At 46.7% G+C, this 24634-nt stretch overlaps 9 protein-coding genes and 1 non-coding gene across 10 annotated transcripts; 6 read left to right on the forward strand and 4 right to left on the reverse strand.

The window, feature by feature from the left end:
• Nucleotides 1-1375: 1375 nt before the first annotated feature.
• On the forward strand, nt 1376-2517 carry EDB82DRAFT_510233 (uncharacterized protein). The gene is made up of 2 exons (XM_025729005.2): nt 1376-2093; nt 2181-2517. The coding sequence occupies exons 1-2, from the start codon at nt 1604-1606 to the stop codon at nt 2429-2431; spliced, it is 741 nt and encodes a 246-aa protein (XP_025583315.1). The 5' UTR covers nt 1376-1603; the 3' UTR covers nt 2432-2517.
• A 111-nt stretch (nt 2518-2628) lies between these two features.
• Nucleotides 2629-3348, reverse strand: EDB82DRAFT_478834 (uncharacterized protein; the record flags this gene model as incomplete). Its single annotated transcript, XM_025729006.1, has 1 exon — nt 2629-3348. One exon carries the CDS (start codon nt 3346-3348, stop codon nt 2629-2631), a length of 720 nt encoding a protein of 239 aa, XP_025583316.1.
• Nucleotides 3349-4579: 1231 nt separating this feature from the next.
• EDB82DRAFT_279347 (general substrate transporter) lies at nt 4580-7084 on the forward strand. Its single transcript, XM_025729007.2, has 4 exons — nt 4580-5276; nt 5326-5807; nt 5861-6246; nt 6296-7084. Exons 1-4 carry the CDS (start codon nt 4894-4896, stop codon nt 6599-6601), a joined length of 1557 nt encoding a protein of 518 aa, XP_025583317.2. The 5' UTR covers nt 4580-4893; the 3' UTR covers nt 6602-7084.
• Nucleotides 7085-7736: 652 nt separating this feature from the next.
• Nucleotides 7737-9277, forward strand: EDB82DRAFT_510237 (uncharacterized protein). The gene is made up of 7 exons (XM_025729008.2): nt 7737-7928; nt 7979-8057; nt 8110-8504; nt 8557-8614; nt 8662-8714; nt 8770-8892; nt 8942-9277. Exons 1-7 carry the CDS (start codon nt 7858-7860, stop codon nt 9000-9002), a joined length of 840 nt encoding a protein of 279 aa, XP_025583318.1. The 5' UTR covers nt 7737-7857; the 3' UTR covers nt 9003-9277.
• Nucleotide 9278: 1 nt separating this feature from the next.
• Nucleotides 9279-13373, reverse strand: EDB82DRAFT_568649 (heme peroxidase; the record flags this gene model as incomplete). The annotated part of the gene is made up of 4 exons (XM_065609869.1): nt 9279-10149; nt 10205-12653; nt 12717-12897; nt 12943-13373. The coding sequence occupies 4 exons, from the start codon at nt 13371-13373 to the stop codon at nt 9521-9523; spliced, it is 3690 nt and encodes a 1229-aa protein (XP_065464269.1). The 3' UTR covers nt 9279-9520.
• Nucleotides 13374-14062: 689 nt separating this feature from the next.
• On the forward strand, nt 14063-15323 carry EDB82DRAFT_510241 (uncharacterized protein). The gene has a single exon (XM_065608838.1). It carries the CDS (start codon nt 14158-14160, stop codon nt 15250-15252), a length of 1095 nt encoding a protein of 364 aa, XP_065464270.1. The 5' UTR covers nt 14063-14157; the 3' UTR covers nt 15253-15323.
• Nucleotides 15324-16880: 1557 nt separating this feature from the next.
• Nucleotides 16881-16962, reverse strand: EDB82DRAFT_t208. The gene has a single exon. It is a non-coding gene; the product is annotated as a tRNA-Ser (tRNA).
• Nucleotides 16963-17262: 300 nt separating this feature from the next.
• Nucleotides 17263-19071, forward strand: EDB82DRAFT_510244 (uncharacterized protein). The gene is made up of 2 exons (XM_065608839.1): nt 17263-17961; nt 18020-19071. The coding sequence occupies exons 1-2, from the start codon at nt 17340-17342 to the stop codon at nt 18850-18852; spliced, it is 1455 nt and encodes a 484-aa protein (XP_065464271.1). The 5' UTR covers nt 17263-17339; the 3' UTR covers nt 18853-19071.
• A 1376-nt stretch (nt 19072-20447) lies between these two features.
• EDB82DRAFT_279442 (ANTH domain-containing protein) lies at nt 20448-23007 on the forward strand. The gene is made up of 5 exons (XM_025729013.2): nt 20448-20605; nt 20714-20951; nt 21002-21192; nt 21253-21364; nt 21432-23007. Exons 1-5 carry the CDS (start codon nt 20558-20560, stop codon nt 22709-22711), a joined length of 1869 nt encoding a protein of 622 aa, XP_025583322.2. The 5' UTR covers nt 20448-20557; the 3' UTR covers nt 22712-23007.
• EDB82DRAFT_279443 (CDK-activating kinase assembly factor MAT1-domain-containing protein) lies at nt 23008-24591 on the reverse strand. The gene has a single exon (XM_025729014.2). The coding sequence runs from the start codon at nt 24396-24398 to the stop codon at nt 23304-23306; it is 1095 nt and encodes a 364-aa protein (XP_025583323.2). The 5' UTR covers nt 24399-24591; the 3' UTR covers nt 23008-23303.
• Nucleotides 24592-24634: the final 43 nt, after the last annotated feature.

The following is a 24634-nucleotide window of genomic DNA, read 5'->3' on the forward strand; positions in this document are numbered from 1 at the left end:
AGTCGTTTATATGCCGTTGATGTCTTGAGACAAAGGTTCCACTCTCCGACGATCCTCGGTGATGAGCGAAGTGACCTGACGTCGAATTTGACTGCGCCTTAAACTCGGGAGGCGGAGCAACAATATGGCAGTGACAGGGGATCGGCAGGCTTACTTAGGGTTCCACAAGTCGAATTGTTTCAACCTGTAGGGCTGCTAATTGAATTAATTGTCCGATGATGAGCGGACGCATGTCTAAGAACCGTCCATAACTTTCTTTTTTCTAAGGCATATTAAGGCATTTCCGTATTGTCATGTCGTCCGATCTGACTAAGTCCACGTGCCTCTTACTAACTAGACTGCGAATAACTGTAGGGTTGGGCATTTGCTGAGATGAGATATGAATGCAGGTTGATTAATCCAGATTACCTACCAAGGTACTAATTTATACCTCTTTATGAGTCCATCCATTTCTGGTACTGTTGCACCCTTAGTCCGAAACCCCGACAAAGACCACCAATACCGCCGCATACGTTGCAACCATTGTCTCAGTATAACTTGCCTTGGAGAAAATAGACAAGGCACCCGCAATTGCAAAAACCGAAATACTCACCGTCACTAAGCTCTTTACAACCGTAACCTCTGGCAGCCGCATAACCAGCATCGGCACGACCAGCATTGATCCCCCCAAGAATACTACCAAAAACCTGGCTAGATCCACCATCGGAGATACCTGTTCAGGAGGCTCGTTATTGAAATATTTCTTTGTACGGTTCTGGTAGTCGTGGTTTACGTTGGTCATTGAGAAAGGGAGATGGCGCTTTAGAACTTCGCAAAGGTTATCGGTGGGAGGGGTCGGCGAAATGACGATAGCCGGAGCCTTTGTCGACGAATTGTTAAGACTTGTCGCTAAAAACGCGTTCTAGGTCGAGACGACCACGTCGGGCTTGAGGGCCGGTGATGGGGGTCAGGCGGGTCAAGTATTCATAATCGCGGATTGCATTTGCAATGGGGCGGTGTGTTAGTGGACAATGAGTATCACGATGATATGGCCCGAGAGTACTGTAATTGTGTAAGACTCTGGCGAAGGATTCACTCTGCTGGGGTTCTGCGGTCTTTGTTGTCATAGTCGTGTTTTATTAGCCTGGCCAAGTCATTCTGCATGTTGAAGATATTCATTAGTTGGAGGCCTCGGAATATGAGAAAACGGGGTTCTTGTTGCCCTTGGTCGAATACGTATCTGAAAAGGCGATCTCCATAGAACTCCTCATTGTCGCTATGGTCCTTCATTTGATTGCTTTGATCCTCGCTTTGATCTTCACGTTGAGGCTCGGTTGGAAAATGGTGTGGGGCTGTGACAGGTGTCTATTTGTTGGCTACCCCCGTTATTTCTGGAGTTATCTTTGGAGGATTATTGGATAGTACTGTTGAACCAGTTCTCACTAACAGAGATGTGTTGTAGACTGCATGCCTTGCACTTTAATACTCAACTCAGCCTGCTGAGTTACCCCCTCCTCACAGCGAGCCAACAAGTAACCCTCTTCGAACATCACCACTCTGCCAGTACGCAGGAATAGCTTCACCCTAGTCAGCAAAGTATCTACCCACGACTTCATATACATCAATGAGAATGTTTCTCAACTGCTTCAGATGCGAGCAGCGGAACCGCAAGCAGGCCGTTCTCGAAGCTAGCACAGACATTGGCGCCGACGTCGAAGGCCCCGACATGGACGACACCGCCATAGTCCCTGCTAAAGGTTTCCTTGGTAGTTCTACCACTCGGCTACCAACATACGAATCCAAGGACAGTCCTCGTCAACATCGCTCCCGTGCAGATTATGTCCGGTTAAGTATCAAGGATGTCTTGTCGACCATGCGTAAAGAATCACATCTTGCACGCTGCATCCTTTTTGAAACTGCCCGTCTCCAGAAAACCTCACCTTCTGTGAAGTCATTAAAGCTTCCCCAAGACGCCCGCATCCTCGATATACAATTTCTTGAATTGGAAAAGGTCTTACTAAACGGTAACGAACTGATACGCGGCCCTCGGAGCGATAAACATCGGGAGAAGCAAAATCTCATAATCAAAGGAAAACCGTTTAAGAAAGCCCTTCGTATGAAATTTTCTTTCCTACCAATCTTATCTTGATATTTCGTCGCAGCTGTGATGAACTATACTAATAATGACGGGGGAATAACAGGGACAGCAAAGAGGTCACTTCTGGAGTTGGAAAGATCTTTCAATGATCAAATTCTGTGCGAGCTAGAGAATGGCATGCAGCGCGAAGAAAGCGTTGACTACCAACAGATCGATGAGAAAATGAGAATTTTGAGGATGGAGCTTCAGAAGGTTTACAAGGAAGTGAAGAGTGCATACGATTCCGAGAAGAAAAGACAAGGGCGAGATCGGCGTGCCCAAACTGAAAGCTCGGGAGCAAAACAAGATTCATAGGTAGTAGGTAGTTTGGGATTCATAGCTATACCAAGTTACCTAGTAACAACGCAAGCAGTCAAGGGGGATGGGCACGCCAATTAGACAGTGTTAAGATAGCAACTTATTGACCTATACTTAGCTGCCTGCAGCTACTAGCACTCATCCTACTTAAACATTTAGCCATGCCCCCCCCCCGTACATTCTTGCCTCCTCGATCATCCACTACTTGCATGCTGCCACACAGCTATCCCACTCATGAGAGCCATAAGAGTCCAGTGGTACCCCATATAAGATGTAGTCGGCCTCCCTAAAAATCGAAAGCCTCCTGACCGCTCTATAGACGACCCGTAGTTTTCATACACCATGGCCACTACACCAGAGCTCCTTGGACGATGGGAACTGGATTTGCTGCTGCGTCCCAGAGATACGAGTTCCCATACTGTGCTGTATAGACCACTCTGTGCTTCTGAAGAATTACGCCACTCAAAACTTTCAGTCCTGCGACTCCCTTCATGTTCAACCCTCATGGAGAAATTGTACCGAGGGTTTGATCTTGATCGGTGAAAGGACATGGTGACTTGGTTGGAGGAAATGTGGTAACTGGGTACTCCTGGGAGTTGAAAAGTGAAACGTTCGCCAGATTTGTTGCTAGATGCCATTGCGTCTCCAACAAACTCTGAACCCGGATAAAGATAGACTGGTCCTTGTAGTCCACGAGGCATGAGAGCTGCGTAGAGAACACTCGAGCCTGGTTCAGAGATGAACAAAGCCATGGTGGAGGTCGAGTTTGTCCATGTAAGTTGCATGGCTTGAGGGAAACCGATACTGAGGACTTGGTCTGAAATTTCAGAGGGGGTCCCAGGCGTTGAGGGACTACTTGAAGCTTCCAAATTGTAATTATCTTCAAGAGATGGAACGAATGGAGGGAATATCATTGTGTTTGCGTGTAAGTGGTGTTGTAAACGAACTGGATATGATATTTAGCGGTTGACCTGGATTTTTAAGAGATTAAAACTCACTGACTGATGTTGAATTGGTATCTGATTTGAATTATTTTTTTTATCTTTTACTCTATTACTGATAGTTTATATATTGTTTATTTCGTCGTACAATAATTTGTCTGAAGCTTTGATATCTTGACCTGGAGCGCTGGATTCATCCCTTTACGGCTAGATCGTTTTAGTAGTGGACCCTGGCATGTGCCCAGCTGAAGTGTTCACGCCTGTCTGACATGCAACGGTTGTGGCTCAAGCGAGTTGGATCGGATCGTCCCAGCCCCCAGAAGGCATCTTTTCCATTGAGAGAAGACATATGAAACATGATTGGTTTATCATCGAAAACTAACTAATTATCTGTCCCAAAACGATACAAACCATGCGTTGCCCCTGCTTTTCATCTGACACTCAGCCTTGCCAAGATACACAACATCAATTGGGGGTTCTTAGAGGTTGAACCAATCGTCTAACTAAAAATCTTAAACGACCCCAAAAGCTTGATCTTGATGTCCCTGTTCTGAAATATTAATGGTTGAAGAATAGCTACTAATTTACTAGGGTTAATTGTCTGGACCGAGTCGATATACAGAGGTTTGTGGGACTTGAATCCTTTCTGTGTTAATGTCACTATGAGTCGAATACGGAGGACACTTAAAAAGGTCGGATGTGCCGCTCGACTGACTTTCGCTCAGGAGACCAGATTTGTAGAGATAAACGGTATCAGTATGCCTTAGATGTTAGTAAATATGGAAGAAATCCTATTCGTCAAACCGGTATCTTTTTTGGTGCACATGATTATTTGTGCTGAGCCTCAATTTCACCACTGATTTACTATCGCCACTGAGGCCGACTCTAGGCTACAGAATAAATTAGCCCACTGATCACGTTCATCGTCCCCCTCTCAAACTTTGTACCTGCAGCAGACCTATTGGCCAGGAAAGAAGCGAAAGGGATCATTCATCTTATCTTCCAAATTTAGTATAGAGGACGTGTGTTAGTAACCGTGTTGAAGCTGATCAGGTTCAATCCATGGTAAACACCGCTTAGAAGACCTAACGGGGAATTGGGAGATGGCGATAACGTCATTGGTTAAACGGAAAGAAACGCTACGGCAATCTTAACGGCTCCCTCCACCAAATCTGTTTTAGTCTTTACATCTCCAACCGCTTCGCATTGCCTATCGTGATCATAAAAATAGGTGATGCCCAAGATGGAAGTTCCAGGCACCCGCAACCCCCCAAACGGCCTGCAAGAACCTAGTACTCTCCACAATTGAACACCCGCACCATACTACTGATGCAGATCATCAGGTTTCCCCATGTTTTGGACCAAACTTCAAGGATGGAAACCGGGAATAACGCATCTCGGTTAGAAGTCCATGATGATGGTTTCTCGTATATAAACCGGCAATCTCACAATGCCCCTCGTCTGCGGTGATTAAATATCCTGTGCTTCTCTCGACACATTGCCCTTTGCTAAGTTACAATGAGAACCTGGTTCGGGCGCGGCAAAAAGCTGCAGCGCGCAGTCACATCATGTTGTCTCTGCGCCTTTGTCCTTTACGGCTACGACCAAGGCGTCTTTGGAGGTATTCTCGAGAACGAGGACTGGCTACAACAATTTGGTCATCCCGGTGATACTCTAACTGGCTTCATTGTTTCAAGCTACAACCTGGGATGTCTTGTCGGCTGCTTCATGAATTTTATGCTTGGTGAGAAGCTCGGTCGCAGATGGACCATCTGGGTCGCCATGGGATGGATTCTCGTGGGAGCTGCATTACAAGCGACTGCGTTTACGCGCAGCCACCTTATCGTCGGGCGAATTGTTACTGGTGTTGGCACTGGCCTGAAGACGTCTACGGTGCCTATGTAAGTCTACAATACAGCGAATATGTCATCAGTTACTGACACCCATCAGGTACCAATCTGAGCTCTGTGAAGGCACCAAGCGAGGTCGCCTCGTATCAGCTGAAGTCATGTTCGTCGGTATAGGTATTGCATTTGCCTACTGGTGGGACTTTGCCTTTAGTTTTGTCGGAGGAGCGTTTGCGTGGCGCTGGCCCATCGCGTTTCAAGCAGTGTTTGCCTTTTGGGTTATCTTTGTCGTATTCGGCGTACCCGAATCTCCACGTTGGCTTCTTAATCATGGGAAGCGACAAGAAGCGACCGAAGTACTTTCCTCTATCTACGACAAGCCCATCGATCATCCCGACATCATTCGAGAGGTCAATTCCATCGAGGCCGCTTTGTCGACTGAGGCTGAAGTTGAAGGAAGCACGACTTGGGCTTCGACGTTTCGGAAGGATAAAGTCAGTACGAGATATCGGGTTTTTCTGGCCTGGTTTGTTCAGTTCATGAATCAAGCGGGTGGTATTAATCTGGTGGTTTACTACATCCTAAGTAAGCATTAATCCTTCGACACAACACACGGCCAAGACACTGACATACCACAGCTGTTCTTACCAGCAACGTTGGACTAGAACACAAACTCGCACAAATCATCGCAGGATGTATCCAACTCATGTTCCCCATCGGTTCGCTTCTTCCCACTCTAGCTTTAGACAAGATGGGTCGACGATCAACAATGATGTGGGGATCAGCTGGACTTTCCTTCTCCATGATGATGGTAGCTGCACTTTTATCCCAAGCCGACGATACATCTAGAGGAAGAGCATTTGCTGCTGGATCGGTTGCCTTCTTCTTTACGTATATGCTCATCTTTGGTGCGAGCATGAACTGTGTTCCTTGGGTCTACGTCCCCGAGATTCTTCCTCTCCATGCCCGAACTAAAGGCACTGCTATTGGAGTTAGTTCAAACTGGCTTTGGAATTTTACAGTGGTATGTGTCTATACTCAATCTAATCGAACGCCACAGCTAACAAGTACAGGTCATGATTACACCCATCCTCATTAATCGCCTCCAATGGAAAGCCTACCTCATCTTCATGGCAACCAATTTAGTTTTTGTTCCAATCATTTTATTTTTATATCCAGAGACTTCCAATCTAGCCCTTGAAGAGGTCGATTACATCTTTGCTCGGGGTGGGAATGCTGTCCATGTGGCTAGTGAGATGCAGAAGGAACTTGCTCTCCACGGACACTTGTCTGATGATAGACATCTCAGAAGGGCTAGCAATACGACCGAAAAGCCCAAGGAGAGGCAAGATGAGTTCGTTGATCATGCGCATCCTTGATCTATTTCTGCTACATAGTCTTCAGATACAGGATGGTATTCTCAGTCTCATCACCCACCATGTTCGAAGGCTTGGAGTTCTGCCTCATGGTAATCACAGGACAGCTATGAGTAATACCATAAGACGTATTCCGACATTGTCGGTGTCAAGTCATGAATACGATACAGGAATCAATATCAACATTTTCAAGTTATGCGAACATCAGCGAGATCATCAAGAAAGCTCCTTTGTCTTTGTATCCTTTATACTTGCATGCGACCGTGTCACGTAGAATACATGTAGAGCCGACCCCGTTTCCACCAAGCTCTCTTAATCAACCTCCCGCTGCTGGATTCCTTCCAGTTTTCATGAGCTCAGGTTCCTGACGGCATTCCGGCTTGCCAACAGCGCGCCTCCCGGTCATCAATCTTCAGGAGCGAATCCGATCGAGAAGGTCTGCGAAGTCTTGGAGGCTGTCGCAGACAGCGTCTTTGCCTCAAACTATACACTTCCACCCAGCGCCAACAAAGCTCACAGTGATCTTTACAACAAGCTCACGAAGCTTTTGGAGGTTTATGAGCGTGATGGCCAAGCCACAAAGGACACTGATGAAATGGAATCCCTTCTCGAGACGTTTCTTCGCGATATTGGTTACGTTGATGAGCCGAAGCAGGGAGCATCCAAAGGTATAACACTTTTTTTGTTAAAGAAAAAACTAAACTTCTATTTGGAATCTTGCTAACGATTCACAAGGCACACCGGCAGAGAAGTGAAGGGCGACAGCCGACAGCTCTCTTAAGAAAGCCGATGGACCCCAGCACTCTCACAGCCAAGACTACACAGAACCATGGAGAATATTGAGTTTTGTCGGGAAAGGCAGAGAGGGAGGGCCGACGATGTCGGCATGCCGTGGGGAGGAAGCTCTTGTTTTTGTCCCTGAGCAGTTTACAGGGAAATGATGATGCATGTTTACAGAACAGCAGTGGTTTAGGTAGATAATCCTGAGCTTTGTTTACTTCTAATTAATGAATGTGATGTGATTTTATGCTGCACCATATTTTGCCAGCTACCGAGGTCGTCAAGTTCATCATGTAAGCTAAAAGCTTCCGGTCTTCCCTCCGAGATCTGCCTCCCCACAACCCCTCTTCGGATAAAGACAACAATTACGGATAACGAACAGTCCTTTGATCAAGCAGTACCCTTCTTACTACATTTCTTTCTATGCTACTTGTTGATACTATCGCATAATAAAATCAATTTCTTGCAAAATTACAGCCATGGCTACATATCAGATCCGTCAAGTCGATAATGAGGTGAAAGGGCGCCTCGCACTTGTCACTGGAGCCAGGTAACTTCTCTCAAACACGTACTAACTGGTCCACCTCTAACTATTTACAGTGGCGGTATCGGCTCTGCTATTGCCAGAGCTCTAGCAGCCGAAGGATGTGATGTTGTACTACATTGTAACTCGAGTCTGGTGAGACCTCTCAGCCTATCACAAACAACCTTTTACTGATAATCCGTTACAGCATAAAGTCGAGTCTCTATCCAAAGAGCTCTCGTCTTCGTACCCCGAACAGTTGTTCTCTTGCGTTTCAGCCGACTTGAGCTCACGCGATCAAACTCGCGGTCTCGTCGATAAAGTCCTCCAAGATTCAACCATTTCATCCAAGCACAAAGCAGTATCCATTCTAGTTGCTAACGCCGGCCTTGGAAGACGTATCCGTGATATTAAGGATATTGAAGAAGATGACTGGGATACTGTCATGGAAGTCAACTCGCGAAGTCAGTTTGTTGTGACAAAGGCTTGTTTGCCAGGTATGCGAGCACAGAGTTGGGGACGTGTAATTCTTATTGGAAGTATTTCCAGTCATGGTGGTGGAATCAACGGATGCCACTACGCAGCTACCAAGGGAGCTCTAAGGTATGTATTCTCGTGTCTGGTTCCACAAAACAAACATGTTAACTTCATAAAGCTCGATGGGCAAGAATCTAGCAACGGTACTGGCCGGAGAAGGAGTTACTGTCAATGCCGTAAGTCACATGGAGAAACTCTAAACAGGTACTAAGATTCTTTTCAGATCCTTCCAGCAATGATTGGATTTACAGATATGATTCCCACTCCGAAATCAACGTGAGTCTCGAGATGGGTTTAGCCAGATTCTCAGCATGCTTATTAGATCTTACAGAACGTGGACAAACAAGACAGACTTGGAGGAGCTCAAAGAGACAGATCCAGGCCTCGCCATCGCCGCCAGTGTCCCAGTACGACGTCTAGGTCACCCTCAAGAAGTTGCCAACGTAGCAGTCATGTAAGTCTACCCTTGTATCAAATCGATGGCAGAGAGCTAACGGCTTCAGGATGGCAAAGACGGGATATCTCACAGGACAGGATATCCTCCTGTCAGGAGGTCTCAAGTAGTCAAAGAATTATGTCATGATGTAGTAGATAACTGGCAAAAAAAATGCAAAAACATGCAACATCGGGGATTCGCTGGTTGTTGTTGAATCGAAGCTACCTTGTACAAAAGAACTCAAAGTTTGATAAACATTCCATACCATTTCTATTTGTCAGTTCTTTTCATTTGCATCGACACCGGCTTGGGTATAGGTCACTCAATAGTATCGGCTTACCATAAATATCTGGCAGAGAAGTGCAGATCCTCGGATTTTTTTAAACTCGACTTCTAACTATGGTAGTCAATCTAAAATAATTTTAAGATTATTTAAGGACAGAAGTGCCTCGTACGCATACATGCTATCTCAATAACTCACTAATCCTTTGGCATAAGACCTATACATAATTCAAGCGATAATTCCCTATTCCCTGCCCGCTCCACTAAGCCACTTCTCTTCCGATCCCATCCTACCACCAATATGCTGTCGTTCATTGAAAAGAGTATGTGCAATTTTAGTCAAACTCTCACTTGATTGCAATCTTTAGTTCTTAGCTCTCAGCTCTACCTCCATTCCAACCGGTACGCGCCCTACATTACCCGCAGTGTACACATACTTCTCTTCATCGGAAAGTCTTCGTTCTGGCTTAAAGTTATAAGTCTCAAGAACAGAATTAGTCATAACCATTATCGTGGCTTGACCAAACCATCTGCCGGGACACATATGTGGTCCTTCGAGTCCCCAAGTGATGAATTCAGGCTGTCCAACTGGAGGAGCTTTTTGTATGAATCGGGCTGGACGATACGTCGCTGCGTCTTCGCCCCAGGCTGCCGTATCACGATGTGTGCTGTATGCACTGAGGGTGGCAACTGAGCGAGAAGGAAGCTTAATCGATGGTTGGCTTGCCAAAGGGACCTTTTCAAGGACAATACGCGCCGGGCCAGTGATAGGTCCAGATAGTCGAATAGACTCAAACATGGCACTTCGAAGTGAATTCCAAGGTGACTCGATTTCCCATGAGCGAAAAGTGTCAAGTTCTGCGACGTTGGCGCACTGTAGCGTTGGAAGAAGCTTCGACTGACCGTCAGGCTCATTGATAATGTCAAGAAGCGTTGACGAAAACGTAGCTTGGAGATTGACTAATCCTCCCCAAACGATAATGGCGATTAAATCTAATAAGCATTGGTTAGAGTTCATATGCAAGATAAAAACCTGAGAAGAACTTACCAGCGACACGGTTGTCATCATCAACCTCTTCAAGTATGAAGTCCATGAATACAGGCTCTTCTGTTTTGCCGTGCATCTCTCTCCTTTTTTTGATAATGGGCAATGTAACGCGGCGAATGGCATCAAAGTCTTTGTTAATAGTACGAGAGGCGAGGAACTGTAGGAAGCCTGGCAGCATAGAGGATAAACCCATGGTAGCGATAGCATCATTGTTAAACTTGAGAAAGGTCGTGATCAACTCAGGGTTGTCATATCCTTCAGGTCCAACGATACAGCGAGATACCACAAAGGTGATATACTCATCGATCCAGTTGTTGATGTTGGCGTTTCTGGTCGGCTCTCCCATCGTCAGAGGCTTTCTTTTGAGGAAGTCCTTGCTTGCGGTTTCAATTACTGGATGGAACCGTGCCAAGGTTGATGGATTGCCGAAGTGTGACCGAATTAATTGGGTGTGCAAGTCCGACTTGAAATTCACCTTTTTGGTTATGAGTTCAAAGTTTATGGCTCTTAAGAACTCGTGGAGGCTAAACTTTCTCTCACTGGTGTTATCATCCATCATAAGCTGTAGGTCCCTGGGGTTTGTAATCACGTAGTGCGTGAGAGACGCGAGTTTGATGCCGAAGCAGCGAGATACAGAGTGGCTATACTTCTTGAAACCACGTCGGAGAACCTTGAGTGGATTGCGTTGAAAGGAGAGAGCTTGGCCTATGATCGGCCAACCGATGAGCGACGGCGGTGCATCACCCCATGGCCATGACTGCAGAAAGTGGATGATTGCCATGATGCCACTGAGGACAGTAATAATAATTGTCGCGACAAATTTGAAAGGTCCTTGCTTTAGTAAGGATAAGATTATTTGAAGAAACTGGAAGATCGTTTCTAGCCAACCAACCTGCTCAGTTGGTTTCATACACATGAGGGGGTTGGTGATATTGTCGTGTGGGAACAGTGGTGATCTTTGCACGCAGTTGATCTCCGAGTTTTCAGTGATCAATCTCCAAAGCAGATTAGTTCCATGAGCCGGTAAGTCGAGTTCCTTCAACCAAAATTCATTGTAAAACCTAAAGTTGGGGAATCCGGGTACCTTTTTGTGCTCCCAGAGCAAGTCTTCCAGAGCATTGCTAGGATGACAGTCCCAAGGGCGGTCAACAAGGAGACAACGCATCATCGAGAAGCCAATAGAAAAGCGATCGGAATTTCCCATGCCGAACAAACTAAAAAGGCTGATGATAAGAGCTGATTTTGGGACTGTGGTTCCAGGGAACCATTCTTCGTCTAGCTGACAGCCAACCACGAGGTCAACATCATCGGGATGATCGTAAAGCCTTTCCAAGTCTCGAACAACTTCAGGATCGGAAGAGAACTTGCTCCATGTGTCTCGGATGGGAACCACGACTTTTGGATTCTGTTTGTTATACTCGCGGAAGTATTGGTTGAAAGTCGGTAGGCCCTGCTCTCTCTCGTGTACAATACTTGAGACAACGATATCGAACTGATGACCGCGGTACTTTCCAGCACTACGAAAGTGCTCATCAACTCCAGATTTGAAGTTCGGAATGTGGGAGGCCACGGTGCCGGCAAGGACCCTTTCCAGACCGACATTGAGAAAGCCGGTGGCGTTAAAGCCGGTATCGAAAAGGTTCTGCTCCCATAGAGTCTCGTTGTTCTGATTCTTGATGGGGAAGCTTGGAATGATAAACTCATGAAAGCGGTAGACCACAGCCATCTCTGCCGAGACTGTCATAGGTTTCCCATTCTTGGTGACTAGGGGCCAGGGGTAGGTATTGGCAGGATTGATTTCCAAAGCGTTCTCGCCGAACATCTGACGGTAAAGAGGGAACCCATCGTCCCGGGGCCAGGGCATCTTGTCGGTCCAGTAGGCCATTTGGTATGAGTTGGCTATCAACGCATACTTTGCAGACATGAGCAACCGCACAGTCTGATATAGCTGTTCGTCGTCCCAGTCAGGCTTCTGCTTCTTCAAGATGTCACAGAGGCGGTTATGCTCGCGAAGTAGAAGTGTGTGAACGCCAAGCAGCAACCAGTCCTCATTGGTACGTGGGTCACCGCCTGCAAATAGATCTTCCACTTTGACACCAGGACGTGTGTTGGTGGACACATTCATAGTGTTGAATGGAAGGTAGGAGGCGCTCGCTTTGGTACCAGGAGTCTGAACTTCTTGCGTAAGTAGCTTGCCATCGACCTTTGAGCGGAGGCGGAGAGCCACGTCAGATGTGCTGCCATATAAAGAAGATATGTCGAGCCATGTGGAGGCCATATTGATATTTTCTCGAGGGTTGGACTCTGATGTACCTGTTCCTGGCACTGCTGCAGTTCTCTGCACCTTCAGTGTAGTGTTGAGGGGGAAGACCTCTTCGTCTTTAGGCATCGTAACTTGGATGGATTCCTCCGTGGAATCTTGGCTATAGGTAACGTCATGCATAATGAACTAAGGGAGACAGTGAGTATGATATGATACACAAAAGTTTGATACATGATGGAACTGTCTTACCTCTATTAGTCCCAAAAGCAAAGGGGTATGCTCATAATAGATCTTCTTCTTTCTCTTGAAGAAGGCATTGCTAACCGCTCTAGCATTCGGACCCTCTCTGGGCTTCGAAATACCATCAGCATATGTGTGCTGCTGATAATCGCGTTGTCTAGCTGTGCCAACAGAGCCTTCACTTGTTTCACTCTGCTTCAGCCAGTTGCAGTTCCCTTCGTAGGTGCGATACTACCAGGAAGATTTGTTAATGAGGCAGCGGGGGTCTAAGGGATAGTTCAAGTGTCGGAATAACCTTGCAGCCTCAGTTTGAGGATCGTAAGCTGGGGCTTTGATAGGTATAGGTGGGCCAAGAACTGGGGTAGTAGGTTCTTTTGGCGTTTTAACATGAAGAATCAGATCATCAATAGAGTTGACATGATCTGGAATAGTGCCATTCTTGAAGACATTCTGCAGTTCAAGGCTGTCGTTTCTGTTGACGACACTTCTTAGCCAGTCAACAAAAAGGTCAGGTGGCTCCGAGTGAAACTCTGGGGGTGGATCGTTAGGCAAGTTGCCGACAAAACCAGCATCTTTACGAGCCGGGTAGCGATCATACGGCCAGGTGTCGCTTTTAGCAAGACCAATAAGACCAGTGAAGGCTGCCAGAAAGAAGAACTGGCGCATATTGAGAGTAAAGTAGCAATAGAGAGGTGATAGATGGGCAAAGTGTAACTGAGAAGTTGTGATTAAGAAGCTAGAGCAACACGAAGGTCAGTTCTGCTAGATATATAGAAGTCTGTACCAGAGCTCCTGTCCAGAACGCTGCTCTTTCAGTTACTTGTTATACTTGGGGGCCTCAATTACGCCCACCGAGCAGGCTTGAATCAGGATCGACATTGATTCGAATGCATAATGGCGATCTTTCCTTGTGTGCTTATGCAGCACGCTACTTGGATAAACCTACGTATGTCACATCATACGATGTCTTACACAAAGAAGGAACAGTGGCCATTTTCTCTCGTTTCCTGTTCCCAAATCAGTCTTTTGCCCGCTGTTTCTTAACATGGTTCGGCTTGGAATGTTGATAGAATGGTATATCATATCTCACTAGTCTGTGCGCGAATCACCTCCATCAGGATCCGGATATTGTATAATTCTCCTGTCATGACTGGCTAGAGAACAGCTTGTCAAACTTTCGGCAAGTGGGCCCGGTGTCTAATATCATGCAAGGCGGGAGCTGAGCTGTGCTGTTTGATATGCGTAAATGGGTTAGTGGCTTGAAAGAACCGGCATTCACAAAGCTGAATCTGTACGTTGACAGATTAAGAATTAACAAGTCGTAAACCCCGCTTCTTACTTTTAACCCGTTCCCATGTGGTTAAACGGGACGGAATAAGACATAGACTTTCGCCATACATCATCGGTTCCTCACACTACGAACCTCAACCTTGAAGGCGATCTCGCAACAATGTATTCTCCAAGAACTCGGAGACGCCCTCCCGTTGTGCTCACAACCCCCGTACCATACCTTTTCATTCCACCCATTTTTTCCATCGCTGTCAGCATCCCATTATTCAGTCGAGTCCTTCCCTCTGTGGTGGAGTCCTGCCAGGACAAATGTACAGATGCCGTCACACCACTTTCCCCACTAGGCCAGGCTGCCTGCTTCTTCTCCGTCTTCTTCAAAGAATGCTTGAGCACCGAGTCTAGTAGGGCTTTTCTACTCTGCACTTTTGCTCTTGTAACGGCCCTTCTGACCATCTCACATGTCGACGCTTCACGTCTGATCAACCAACATACCCTCGTTCTGAGCCGGCCTACCTGGATATGGGCCGCGGTTAATGTTGTTACCGGTGCAGTTGTCAGTCCTTTTGTGCTCTGCACAAGCATTGTTCAGCTGAGACATACTGCTGGCATATCGTGGAGAGGGGATATTAGTAGCCAACCATTGCCTGAAGATGATCGTCACGACAACACTGGTGATGAAAGCAGACCTCTCGTCAATTCCCCAGTCAGGCCAACTGCTGCTAGCCCCAATCTCCTGTCACTATCTCAGAATCGCTATCTGACTTCCCGTCATAGAACTTACGCTATTCCCATTTCTGTGATTATCGGCTTTGTGGTTCCCAGTATAGTCTTATTGATTTACCCGAGCCCTTTTGTTGCTATATCATGGAATTTATTCCCCTTCAGTATTTATATAGTCGACAGACTAGTGGACTGGCTCTTGAGTAAAAACCAACATCGGCAGAATGATGATATAGGAAGTAATAAGGCATCGGCTATCCGAATTTACATCTTTCCCATGGTTTTGTCGATATTTGCTCATATCTATTTCTTAGTTTGTTGGGCTCGAGAAACTAATATTCAATGGAGCCCTGCTGCCAGGCTGATGTTAATTAACTTTTGGTCTATAATTCTCACGTATTGGTACTGGCTGTTTATCGAAAGTTCACTGGGAACAGTTTTAGCTAGCATATTGTTGAGCTGTGTGCTGGGACCTGGGGCTGGAATCAGTGCTGGGTGGATCTTAAAGGAACAGATTTTATACTTTCAAAATTAATATAAACAGCCTTTTTCTTTCTCTATAAATAGCTTATAAATCTCATCCCTATATTAAATCTCAGTTGCTGCCTAGCGGAAATTATATATTAGCTACCATGAAGCAGTATTTCAGGGGCTCTAATTAGCAGGTCTAAAAGTAATCAATGTCACCTTGTTCAAGTCAATGTGCTTGACGATTCCATGTACATAGTACCTGATCATAAGGACCAACTAGATCTTTGAATGGGTCAGAATTAGGAGTGGCTCAGAGTACATAAGATCAAAAACGTACTCGGCCGTCTTGTTGATCATATCTACTCACTATTAGTTTCATTCCGGGAGCACTTGATCACTTGGTTCCGGAGGATCCTTAACTGGCAGATCTTTGTTGCCACAATCAAATGTAGGGTCTGTTGATTTAGTTGTGTCATCATCTTTAGGAGCCTTTATTAGAAGTTGTTCGTTTACTGTCAACGACAGACTTTGAAAAACCTGACTCCTACATCTTACCAAGATAAGATGAAGTTTGCTGCTACACTGCCAGAATTACCAACACATGTTGAACAAGCGCCGGAACAAAGAATACCTGGTTGTCAGAAAACGATGAGATCCAGACGAACATAACATAGAGCTGGATTTAATGGCTCCACTAAAGCAGGGTTTGCGTGATGATTAGGAGTCTACTGTTCTTGTCACTATTAAACACCAACGAACGGAAGCAACTAGCATCGGTACGAAATTGTCACAGATGAAATTTGCTTGTTCTTTCGTCTTAAAATCATACCTTAAGTCCAGTTTCCGTGACCTCAAAAGCGGCGGTCATCGATGTCCCAAGAATCACATAAGATAAAGGAGAGAAGCAGGCAGATATTCCCACTACGTCATGACCCATCAGTGCCGGTAAGCTATACAGTCAAGTTGATAAGCAAGAGTGAGGATATGAACGGGGAACGGGCTGTAGGTGATGATGACTTTGGCAAAAAGTGCAAAAACATACAACACCGGGGATTCGCTGGTCGTCACCGACCCAACTACTAATCCAGCGCTTCGCAGCTTATCTATGGGAGAGCGGACGGGATCCCGAGTTCTCTGCGAGCTGTGATCGTATGTGAAAGAAAAGGCTACAATCTGGGTTCTTATAGTCGTAGCTGAGGGAGATATGACTGTTCGCCGCAGTATGGCAGTTATGTCTTGACGGCCTGTAGTACTGCTGTAATCTACAGCAATGGATTCAATGAATCGTATATTTTTCACTAAATAAATTATCTCATATAGCCTGGAAAATACAGATTGCGGTAGTTGGTTCTTTCACTTTGGCTATTCCAATTTTCCAGCTGCGTGTTCGTCCAGTCTATCAATATCAACTTTTCCACCAAGAAGTCGGATAGGGCTAGTAGTCTCGCCAGAAATAATTGGATCGAAGGATTCAATCGCTAAAGCGGAGCAGCTCAAGTCAGTACACCGTTGACGTGTTGATCGCTTCGCAAGTCTCTGACCACAATCCATAGTGCATCTTATGAAGGTTCTCAGTCATCTGAAAGGCATATAGTTTTGTGGCAAAGGACCACTAGGCCAAATACCCAAAAGAGAATGTCCCGTCCATATCTACTTCGCAATAACTTCCTTCTGCAGAGACAAAAAGAGAAACGACGCAGGCCTGATTCGAACAGACGCCTCCGAAGAGAATAGATTTCTAGTCTATCGCGTTAGACCACTCCGCCACTGCGCCTTGTTGTTTCCTGATTGGATAGAAGATCGATGCTTTTTATGTGTAGATATTGGTAAGACACTTCTCGATAGAGATGGCATTTTGAGTCTTGTTAGTTGATATGACTATATATGATTTCCCTGTATTGGAATAGCTTTCACTTATCATCTGTAGGCAATTTAGTAGGTAGTCTGCCTCATGCAGCAGTTGAATTAGGACTTGGCAATATGCACGTTGGTCGGGAAATTGTAATTCCCCCGCCATGAAACATTCCCCCTTCATTCATTCTATTCGTGGTATGCTGTGCGGCTGACTTAGTCTCTCCTCTCAACTCACCAACATGTGACTAGATCTCTTGTTTACTCAACCTTTGGGCTGTGCCTGGTACTACAATCAAAATGGATCGCCTGGCCCCCGAGATTATATGCAACATCATCTCTCGTCTCTATGATGAAGGAGAACCTCTTAGTCCAGATAATCGTATCGCACCTCTAGCAGTCTTGTGCAGACAGTGGCAGCCTCTCGTTGAAGCACAAACATTCCGACGCCTCCGACTTGATGAGACCTTTCGCTTTCCAATTATAGGCAGTCCTCTGACACCGTTGAGACTTTCCTACATCCGCAAACTGGTGTACATATTTCCACCCGGAAATTTTGATATGCCAATTCCAACTCCTTTCGACAAACGGCCCAAAACCGATTTTACCAGCATGATTCTCCAAATTCTGTTTTACCAGCTTGCAAAAATACCGCTTATCCAGGAACCACTGCTCAATCTTGAGTTAGTCACCCCTGTCTTTGGCGATTTCCTTCGCGGTTGCCCGCGTGACCTTGATGTTGGGTTCACATTGCCAGATCTTCCGGAGTTGCCCATGGTTAGTTCTCTTGTGATTAGTAACGGCTCTTGTGGCATCGACCCTTCTCCGCAGGCTATGTTCTATATAGCTAGCAAAATGCCACGGCTGAGAGAATTCAGTGGTGTCTTGACTACCACAACCTCCTCGATATACCAGAGAATCGGTAAGTAATCATTAGTGTAAATTACAAATAATATTCTCATACCCATTTTGCCCTTTAGAACTTGCTGAATCACTCTCCATGTTGCCCACATCTATACATAACATCTGGTTGAAATATCACCAGCGGCATCTTCCAGACGGTCTTCTGACCATGCAAGATGGAGAAGACATTCTCACACGCGAGCTCCGTCGTTTCAGTCAAAGAGAAGGCCTAAAAGACTTTGCCTTTCATGGCTGCGTAGAACCCTCAATCTTTTGGCCACCAGCGTCGGATGCATCTGACCCACGACATTGGCCAACTCTCAAGAGCTTTCTTTTGGGAATGTACGACGTGCAAGGACTTACCTGTCTCCGCGCCAATGAACCGCTCAGCAATGCAGAGGATAAAGAGCATCGGGACCGAGTCTACGCTCACGGAGGGTTAATGAATGAGTTTTACCAAGCCGCTGCAAAATGCTCAGCTTGCATGCCCAAGGCAGAATACAACTCCATCGACTTCAACGACGACTGGGGTACGTCTCTTGCCTTTTGCACGGTTGACCCTGAGGATCCGTGTCTCACACTAATTGGGAAGACGGGCATTGAAATTGAGGATGAAACTGTTCGCGAATGGCGCAAGGCAGCCGAGGCTCGTAATTTAGTGTTCAAGGTGCGTCTTGGAAATGATGACGATGAGCAATATCAGGCCATTGATGCCTTTAAACCTGGGGAAGTAGTTGAAAAGGAAGAAATGCGGGAAGATGAAGTGGAGGAGTCGGACGGTGATGAAAGTTCAGACGGTGGGCCAGAACAAGAAGCCATTCGTCAGCGAATCCTAGAACAAACAGAAGCCAGGGCCATCGTAGCAGCAAACTTCTACCCTTTCCTCCCATCCAACCCATTAGGCGGATAAAAATAATAGTATCCTATCTGAGACTATGGAGACTTGACCTGTGTTATAACTCATAAAACACATATTTTTTCCTAACGCTATGGGAACTTGTCAAGTGGGTAGCATAAAAAATGGCCTCCCAGGTCTGAGGAGATAAAAATAAGTAGTTTAAGAACTATAGCCTAAGAAGTATCAAGTGACCTACGCATTTCATCTCTATGCTTCCAGTAGTCAATCTTGGTAACACCCTGAGAAGAATTCATGTTGAATTAAATCGAGGTGAGTCTAGGGTGAGATATTTGGCGAAATCAGCCGAAGATCAACCACATCGAGCAACCCCACAGTACCCGCAAGCCGCAAAGCCTTTAAAATCTGCGCGGGTCGCGTTCCTTCTCTTTTTCTTTTCTTTTCTCCTTATGACCCTTCCATTCAAATAAATGTGAGTCTTTACCACCAACGCAAACACGCCTTCCAAGACAATTGCTAACCTTTATCTCCCAGATGATGAGAACCGCGTGCTTAATATGATGTAGTGCCTCCTCTCCGGACCTCGAAACCCTCTACCTTTCGGGGCAGCTTAAGTGGTTTCGGGGCGAGGAGAGGTTGGTACCATGAAATAAGCGTTCGACACACCGACCTTGTTTATCATCGGACGCGTTGAAAAAAAGCTCTGACTTATGAAGAATGGAAAGGGATTCTTGTTCGTGCAGTTGGGGAAACCTGACAGCAGAAATTGAACTCTACAAGGTAAGAAAGTTTGATGGGAACTGGGGGAGCGAGTTTCAAGTGAGATCGCTATAGTTATTTATCCAAAGATTTAATTTAAAGAAGATTACTTCTGTAATTTTGTTGAAACTATGCACATATTGAGCCAAGTGATTGTGATTGCCTTTTGCCTAAAGTTCTGTTCGTATATCCCGAGATGAAAGGACTTTTCGTGATACGTGAAGAAGACCAGTGCGCCGCAAGCAAACGTGTGTGCAAACAGCATGTAGGCTATGCTTGTGTCTGTACGAGCTTGTATTCATTATCTGACCACCCCAAAAAAGAGGAAAAAGAAACCTTCAGTCCCCAGATTTTTTATCTATCATGGACATCACCATCTCCTTCAGTGGAGACTTCTGGCGCATCAAGTCCCTTGGAAATGAAGAATCCGTGGTGACGACATCCGTAGTGTCCCCTGGAATTTAGCGATAGCGTCCGCCAATATCGGAGTCAAGCACGCTTCCGGAGGCCAAGAGTTTGGGGGATACAGTGAGTTGCCTCTTTATTGCTTATCCGTCACAAGTACCTCCTTATCAACCACCTCCACTTGTCCTACAACCACCAAACCAAAGCCCAACCTCAAGAGTCCAACCTGCCCGACTACTAACACACGCCCCCTCCCCTTGTCCTCCCACGCCCCAGAATCGTCCACGTCCCCCGGGCGCGGATACGGACACACACTCGTTGTCTCTCGGTCAATCTCTCTTTCTTCAAGTCCCTCTCTTGCGCTGGTGACTTGAGCCTCTTGATATTACTCGACAAGACACGATACGACGATATCTTCAGCACTGCAATCATTATCGCGGCATCCATTGTCCCGGAGCATCGGCATCACTCCACAGCATCATTATCTGTTACAGTCCCCCGTCACTCGCTGCAACCTCCGTCGTCCCAACTTTTTGTTCCTCTGCCCCGACGACAGTAAGCTCGGTATAGTTCTATTGAGCTTATAGCAGACAACATGTCGAGCTCCTTCGAAAAGTCCGTAAAGGGCGCAACAAAGATCAAGGTACGTGTACCTCTTGGCGGCGCGCCCAAGTTACCAAGCGCTTAGCAGCGATATATGAGCCCAATCATTGAGGATCCCCATACCTTTGCTGACTCTTGACCGCTATAGAATGCTCCTCCAAAGACGAAATACATCGAGCATATTCTTGTTGCCACTCATTCCGGCGAAGCTGGCGTCGCTGAGGTCTTTCGCGCACTCACATACCGACTTCGCGATTCAACATGGACTATCGTCTTCAAAAGTCTCATCACGGTGCACTTAATGATAAGAGAGGGATCCCCTGATGTGACACTCGCTTTTCTCTCCACACACCGCAATGTATTGGCAATAAGCAGCTTTACGGATGGTACGTTCCGGACTAAACGAGACGTCGGCTAGCAATTGACACATCGGCAGCACAAATCCAAGGACGAAATATTCGACATTATGCTCACTACCTAGCCGAGCGAGCCCGCGCATACGAAAAGACAAAGACTGACTGGGTTCGCGCTTCCGAGACAAGACTTGAGAAGCTTTCGGTCGAGAAGGGCTTATTACGAGAGACGGAGATTGTGCAACACCAGCTCGAAGCCTTGTTAAAATGCGACGTAAGCAAACCTGTTGCATGCGCCTGATTTCTACTCGAATTCGGCACTAACAAATCGCAGGTCATGGAGAACGAGCCCGAGAACGAAATCACTATAACCGTTTTCAGACTCCTTGTCTTGGATCTTTTGGCGCTATTCCAAGTTCTTAACCAAGGACTGATTAGTATTCTTGGTTGGTTTCCTTGCCCCTCCCCCTCTTGTCTCACCCTGCCTTTTTGGCTAACGTTTCAATTTTATAGGTGGTTTCTTCGAAATGTCAAAGGTGGATGCCGAGCGTGCTATGGCCATTTATCGAAAGTTCACCAAGCAGACTGATTACGTCGTTCAATACCTCGGCGTAGCGCGACAGCACGAACACCACACCAGAGTCGAGGTTCCCAAGCTCAAGCACGCTCCTGTTAATCTCGGCCGCCAGCTGGAGGAATATCTCCATGATCCCGATTTTGAAGTACACCGTAGACAGTACCTGGCCGAGCAGGACGTCAAGAAGATCGGTGGTGGTTCAAGTTCGAAGCAAGGAGGCCTTAGCAAAAAGAAGAGCAGCGATTTCCCAGCGCCAGCATCCAATAACCCCTTTCCCAAGGTTGGGAGCTCCTCGACTGGCAACAATGCGCCCGAATCCAAGCCTCAAGCCAACAAGGGTCCTGATCCAGATCTGATTGACTTTTTCGACTCGATCGAACAGAACCAGACGACCATGAACGTCAACCCTCAACAACCTCAACCGCAAGCTTTCCAGCAGCAGCCGACTGGCATGCCATTTCAACAAAACGGCTTTGCCGCGCAACCTACTGGTTTTGCGTCCAACAGTCCATTCCAACAGCCGCAGCAAACCGGCGCATTTATGCAACCGCAGCCCCAAATTCAACTTCAACCAGATTTTACCGGAGCTGGCTTCGGAGGGTTTACTCCTCAGCCACAGGGATTCCAGCCAAACTCACTATCTCCAATTCCCCAAGACACAATGGCCAACTTCCCCAACGCTGCTCCTCAACCACAACAGCCTGCTCAAACTGGACCACCCCAGGGACTTCAACCTATGCAGACAGGAAGCACCAATCCTTTCCGTCAATCTATGCTCATGGCTCAACAGTCAGGCCTGCAATCATCTGCTACAACACCAAATGTTAACCGTCAGTCTACAAACCCATTCGCCCGATCATCACCACAGCAGAATACTTCTCCTTTCTCTCAAAATTCGAACTCCGCTTTCCAAGCACCACCACAACCTCAACAACAAGCAGCTCCTCTGCAGGCCGCACCAACCGGCACCAACCCTTTCGCTCGCAACTCCATGCTACCACCAGCAAACCAGGAGCAACGACCACAGACGGCTGGTGCTGCCCTCGCTCCTCAGGCTACTGGCACCACCAACCCCTTCCGACAAGGCGCCTTTGTCAACCACGCTACCGGCCAGGGATGGCAAGCTAACCAGCAACCGATCGGAGGTGGTCTCGATCAAATCCCAACAGTGCCTGTGTTCCCGCGTCCAGCGAACCAAGTCCCGTGGCAACAATAGACCAGTACAGGTTTCAAACACTCTTCTAGCTTTTATCCAAATATCCACATTGCGTCTCTCAGCGCACTCTTGTTTCCATTTCTTGGCTGTACATCCTCCCTTTCACACATAGTAAGCGAGGCGTTTTCGGGGGATGAGATCGAACAGACTATTACAAAGCAAAAGGATGATTTAAATAATAGGCATACTCAAAAGGAACAAAGTATCCTCGTGAACATGGCCATTCGATCCTCTCCTGGTAATTTTCTCTTTTGGATTAGTATAGTAGCAGTCATAAATATTATTCCATGATGTTTATTTGTGATATCCATATGTCTGGCCAGTGTGTAACGGAAAAGTTGCCTTTAGGCTGAAGATATAAGAATAAATAGCCTGAGAGGTCTGGTCTAAATCACATAGACTGTCGGCTCTTATGTTTTCAGCGGCCAATGCTTCCGACACCCTGGTGTTTGGGCATTTATATTGTGTATAGACCGATATCTATTACCCTTCGAAACCATCTCTATCGAGATCCATTATATTCTTTTCATTTTCCCAAACTCCTTATAAACGCCATAGCTATGCCCTCGTAAATAACAATAAAGAAAAACATTTAAAAAGGGCCATCAACATCCATTTTCCCACCCGTTTCACCTGTCGCCGCAGCCTCTTTTGCTACCACCGTAGCAACACTCTTCTCAACCTTTTCCTCATCCACAAACACTCCCAGTCCCGAAAAGGCTTCAAATAAAGCCCTTGTAAGAAACTCATCAGGACTATATCCACCAGCTTTGAAAGATTCCTTGGTCCTTGTAATCTCGACCCACTCGTTGGAATACGCCGCCAGTTTCTCAGGTGCAAGGTCGACACGATCTGGCATCACGCGCACGCCACCGTAGGGATCGTATGGTTTGTTGTCCACCACAGGACCCTTCTTCTCACGTAGTCCACGGATCGAGAGACCGCTTCCGACGCCAGCTGCTCCGAACGCGGCGTCGCGCTTGTTCTGGCCTCTCTTCTTGAGCATGATCTTGTCCATTGCTTCCGTCGCGCGTCCCGTCTCGGCACTCTGTAGCGAATCGAGCATTTCCTCGCGGAACCGCTTCGCGTTGACCTTTTCTTCTAGTTCCTCTTGTCGTTCCATCAGGCGGCGTTGGCGCGCTTCTGCTTCCTCTGCTGCGATGCGTTGTTGACGAGCAGTATCTGATTCACGCGCCAATCGTCTGTTTCGTTCGATGTCGGCTTTGTGCTTTGCTTCCCATTCCGAGAGTTGCGCTTCGGCTTTTCGCTTTTGTTCATCGTTGCCGTAGACGAGATCGCTAGTCAAACACTCGACCATCTCAAGGTATTCATTAAAATCATCCAACGTCTCGAATTCCTCCTCTGTCCTATTAAACACGGCGGCGACTCGTCTCCGAATGTCGACTTCTCGCTCGACGGTCAAATCCGCAAAAAAGGCCGTCTTGAAGCCGCGTAGACGCAGCGTCTTGTGGCAGCCCGCGTAGGGACATTGGTTGGGACCGTCTTTGAAGATGCGCTCGACGCAGGTTTTGCACATGCGGTGGTAACATTCCGGGTTGATGCGAAACTCCATGTCGCGGTTAAAATAGCGGGTTGTCTTGCACACGGGACATGTCTCGTCCTGGTCGGGCGGTGCAGGCGCGTTGAGGTCTGTGGCATGTCGTATTGAGACGCCTGCGCGAGACATTTTGGTTGTTTATGTGAGAAGGAGGATTGAGAGGCGCGTAATAACGAGAGAAAAAGAAAAGGGCTTTGTTGTCGAAAGATGTAGGTTGATAATCAGCAAAGTGGTTATGTCAAATGTTGGTTCTGCACGGCTGAAGCTACAGGGATAAGAGGCTTGACGGGGACTACCCCATTGGTCAAAGCTTTTGGAGAGATCGCCCCACTCTTAGTCTGCCCCTCCATGATTATCAGCCTTCT

Source organism: Fusarium venenatum (assembly GCF_020744135.1).
Source record: "Fusarium venenatum strain MPI-CAGE-CH-0201 chromosome Unknown EDB82scaffold_3, whole genome shotgun sequence".
Lineage (NCBI taxonomy): Eukaryota > Fungi > Ascomycota > Sordariomycetes > Hypocreales > Nectriaceae > Fusarium > Fusarium venenatum.

What these genes read in the sequence shown, in the direction of transcription:
- EDB82DRAFT_510233 (XM_025729005.2), top strand. Translation starts at nt 1,604, where the DNA reads ATGAGAATGTTTCTCAACTGCTTCAGATGCGAGCAGCGGAACCGCAAG. An exon ending in ACCGTTTAAGAAAGCCCTTC is followed by an intron (nt 2,094 to 2,180) that starts GTATGAAATTTT and finishes GGGGAATAACAG; the next exon opens with GGACAGCAAAGAGGTCACTT.
- EDB82DRAFT_279347 (XM_025729007.2), top strand. Translation starts at nt 4,894, where the DNA reads ATGAGAACCTGGTTCGGGCGCGGCAAAAAGCTGCAGCGCGCAGTCACA. An exon ending in AAGACGTCTACGGTGCCTAT is followed by an intron (nt 5,277 to 5,325) that starts GTAAGTCTACAA and finishes GACACCCATCAG; the next exon opens with GTACCAATCTGAGCTCTGTG. An exon ending in GGTGGTTTACTACATCCTAA is followed by an intron (nt 5,808 to 5,860) that starts GTAAGCATTAAT and finishes GACATACCACAG; the next exon opens with CTGTTCTTACCAGCAACGTT.
- EDB82DRAFT_510237 (XM_025729008.2), top strand. Translation starts at nt 7,858, where the DNA reads ATGGCTACATATCAGATCCGTCAAGTCGATAATGAGGTGAAAGGGCGC. An exon ending in ATTCCCACTCCGAAATCAAC is followed by an intron (nt 8,715 to 8,769) that starts GTGAGTCTCGAG and finishes TAGATCTTACAG; the next exon opens with AACGTGGACAAACAAGACAG. An exon ending in GTTGCCAACGTAGCAGTCAT is followed by an intron (nt 8,893 to 8,941) that starts GTAAGTCTACCC and finishes TAACGGCTTCAG; the next exon opens with GATGGCAAAGACGGGATATC.
- EDB82DRAFT_510241 (XM_065608838.1), top strand. Translation starts at nt 14,158, where the DNA reads ATGTATTCTCCAAGAACTCGGAGACGCCCTCCCGTTGTGCTCACAACC.
- EDB82DRAFT_510244 (XM_065608839.1), top strand. Translation starts at nt 17,340, where the DNA reads ATGGATCGCCTGGCCCCCGAGATTATATGCAACATCATCTCTCGTCTC. An exon ending in CTCGATATACCAGAGAATCG is followed by an intron (nt 17,962 to 18,019) that starts GTAAGTAATCAT and finishes TTTGCCCTTTAG; the next exon opens with AACTTGCTGAATCACTCTCC.
- EDB82DRAFT_279442 (XM_025729013.2), top strand. Translation starts at nt 20,558, where the DNA reads ATGTCGAGCTCCTTCGAAAAGTCCGTAAAGGGCGCAACAAAGATCAAG. An exon ending in AGGGCGCAACAAAGATCAAG is followed by an intron (nt 20,606 to 20,713) that starts GTACGTGTACCT and finishes TGACCGCTATAG; the next exon opens with AATGCTCCTCCAAAGACGAA. An exon ending in AGGACTGATTAGTATTCTTG is followed by an intron (nt 21,365 to 21,431) that starts GTTGGTTTCCTT and finishes TCAATTTTATAG; the next exon opens with GTGGTTTCTTCGAAATGTCA.
- EDB82DRAFT_279443 (XM_025729014.2), bottom strand. Translation starts at nt 24,398, where the DNA reads ATGTCTCGCGCAGGCGTCTCAATACGACATGCCACAGACCTCAACGCG.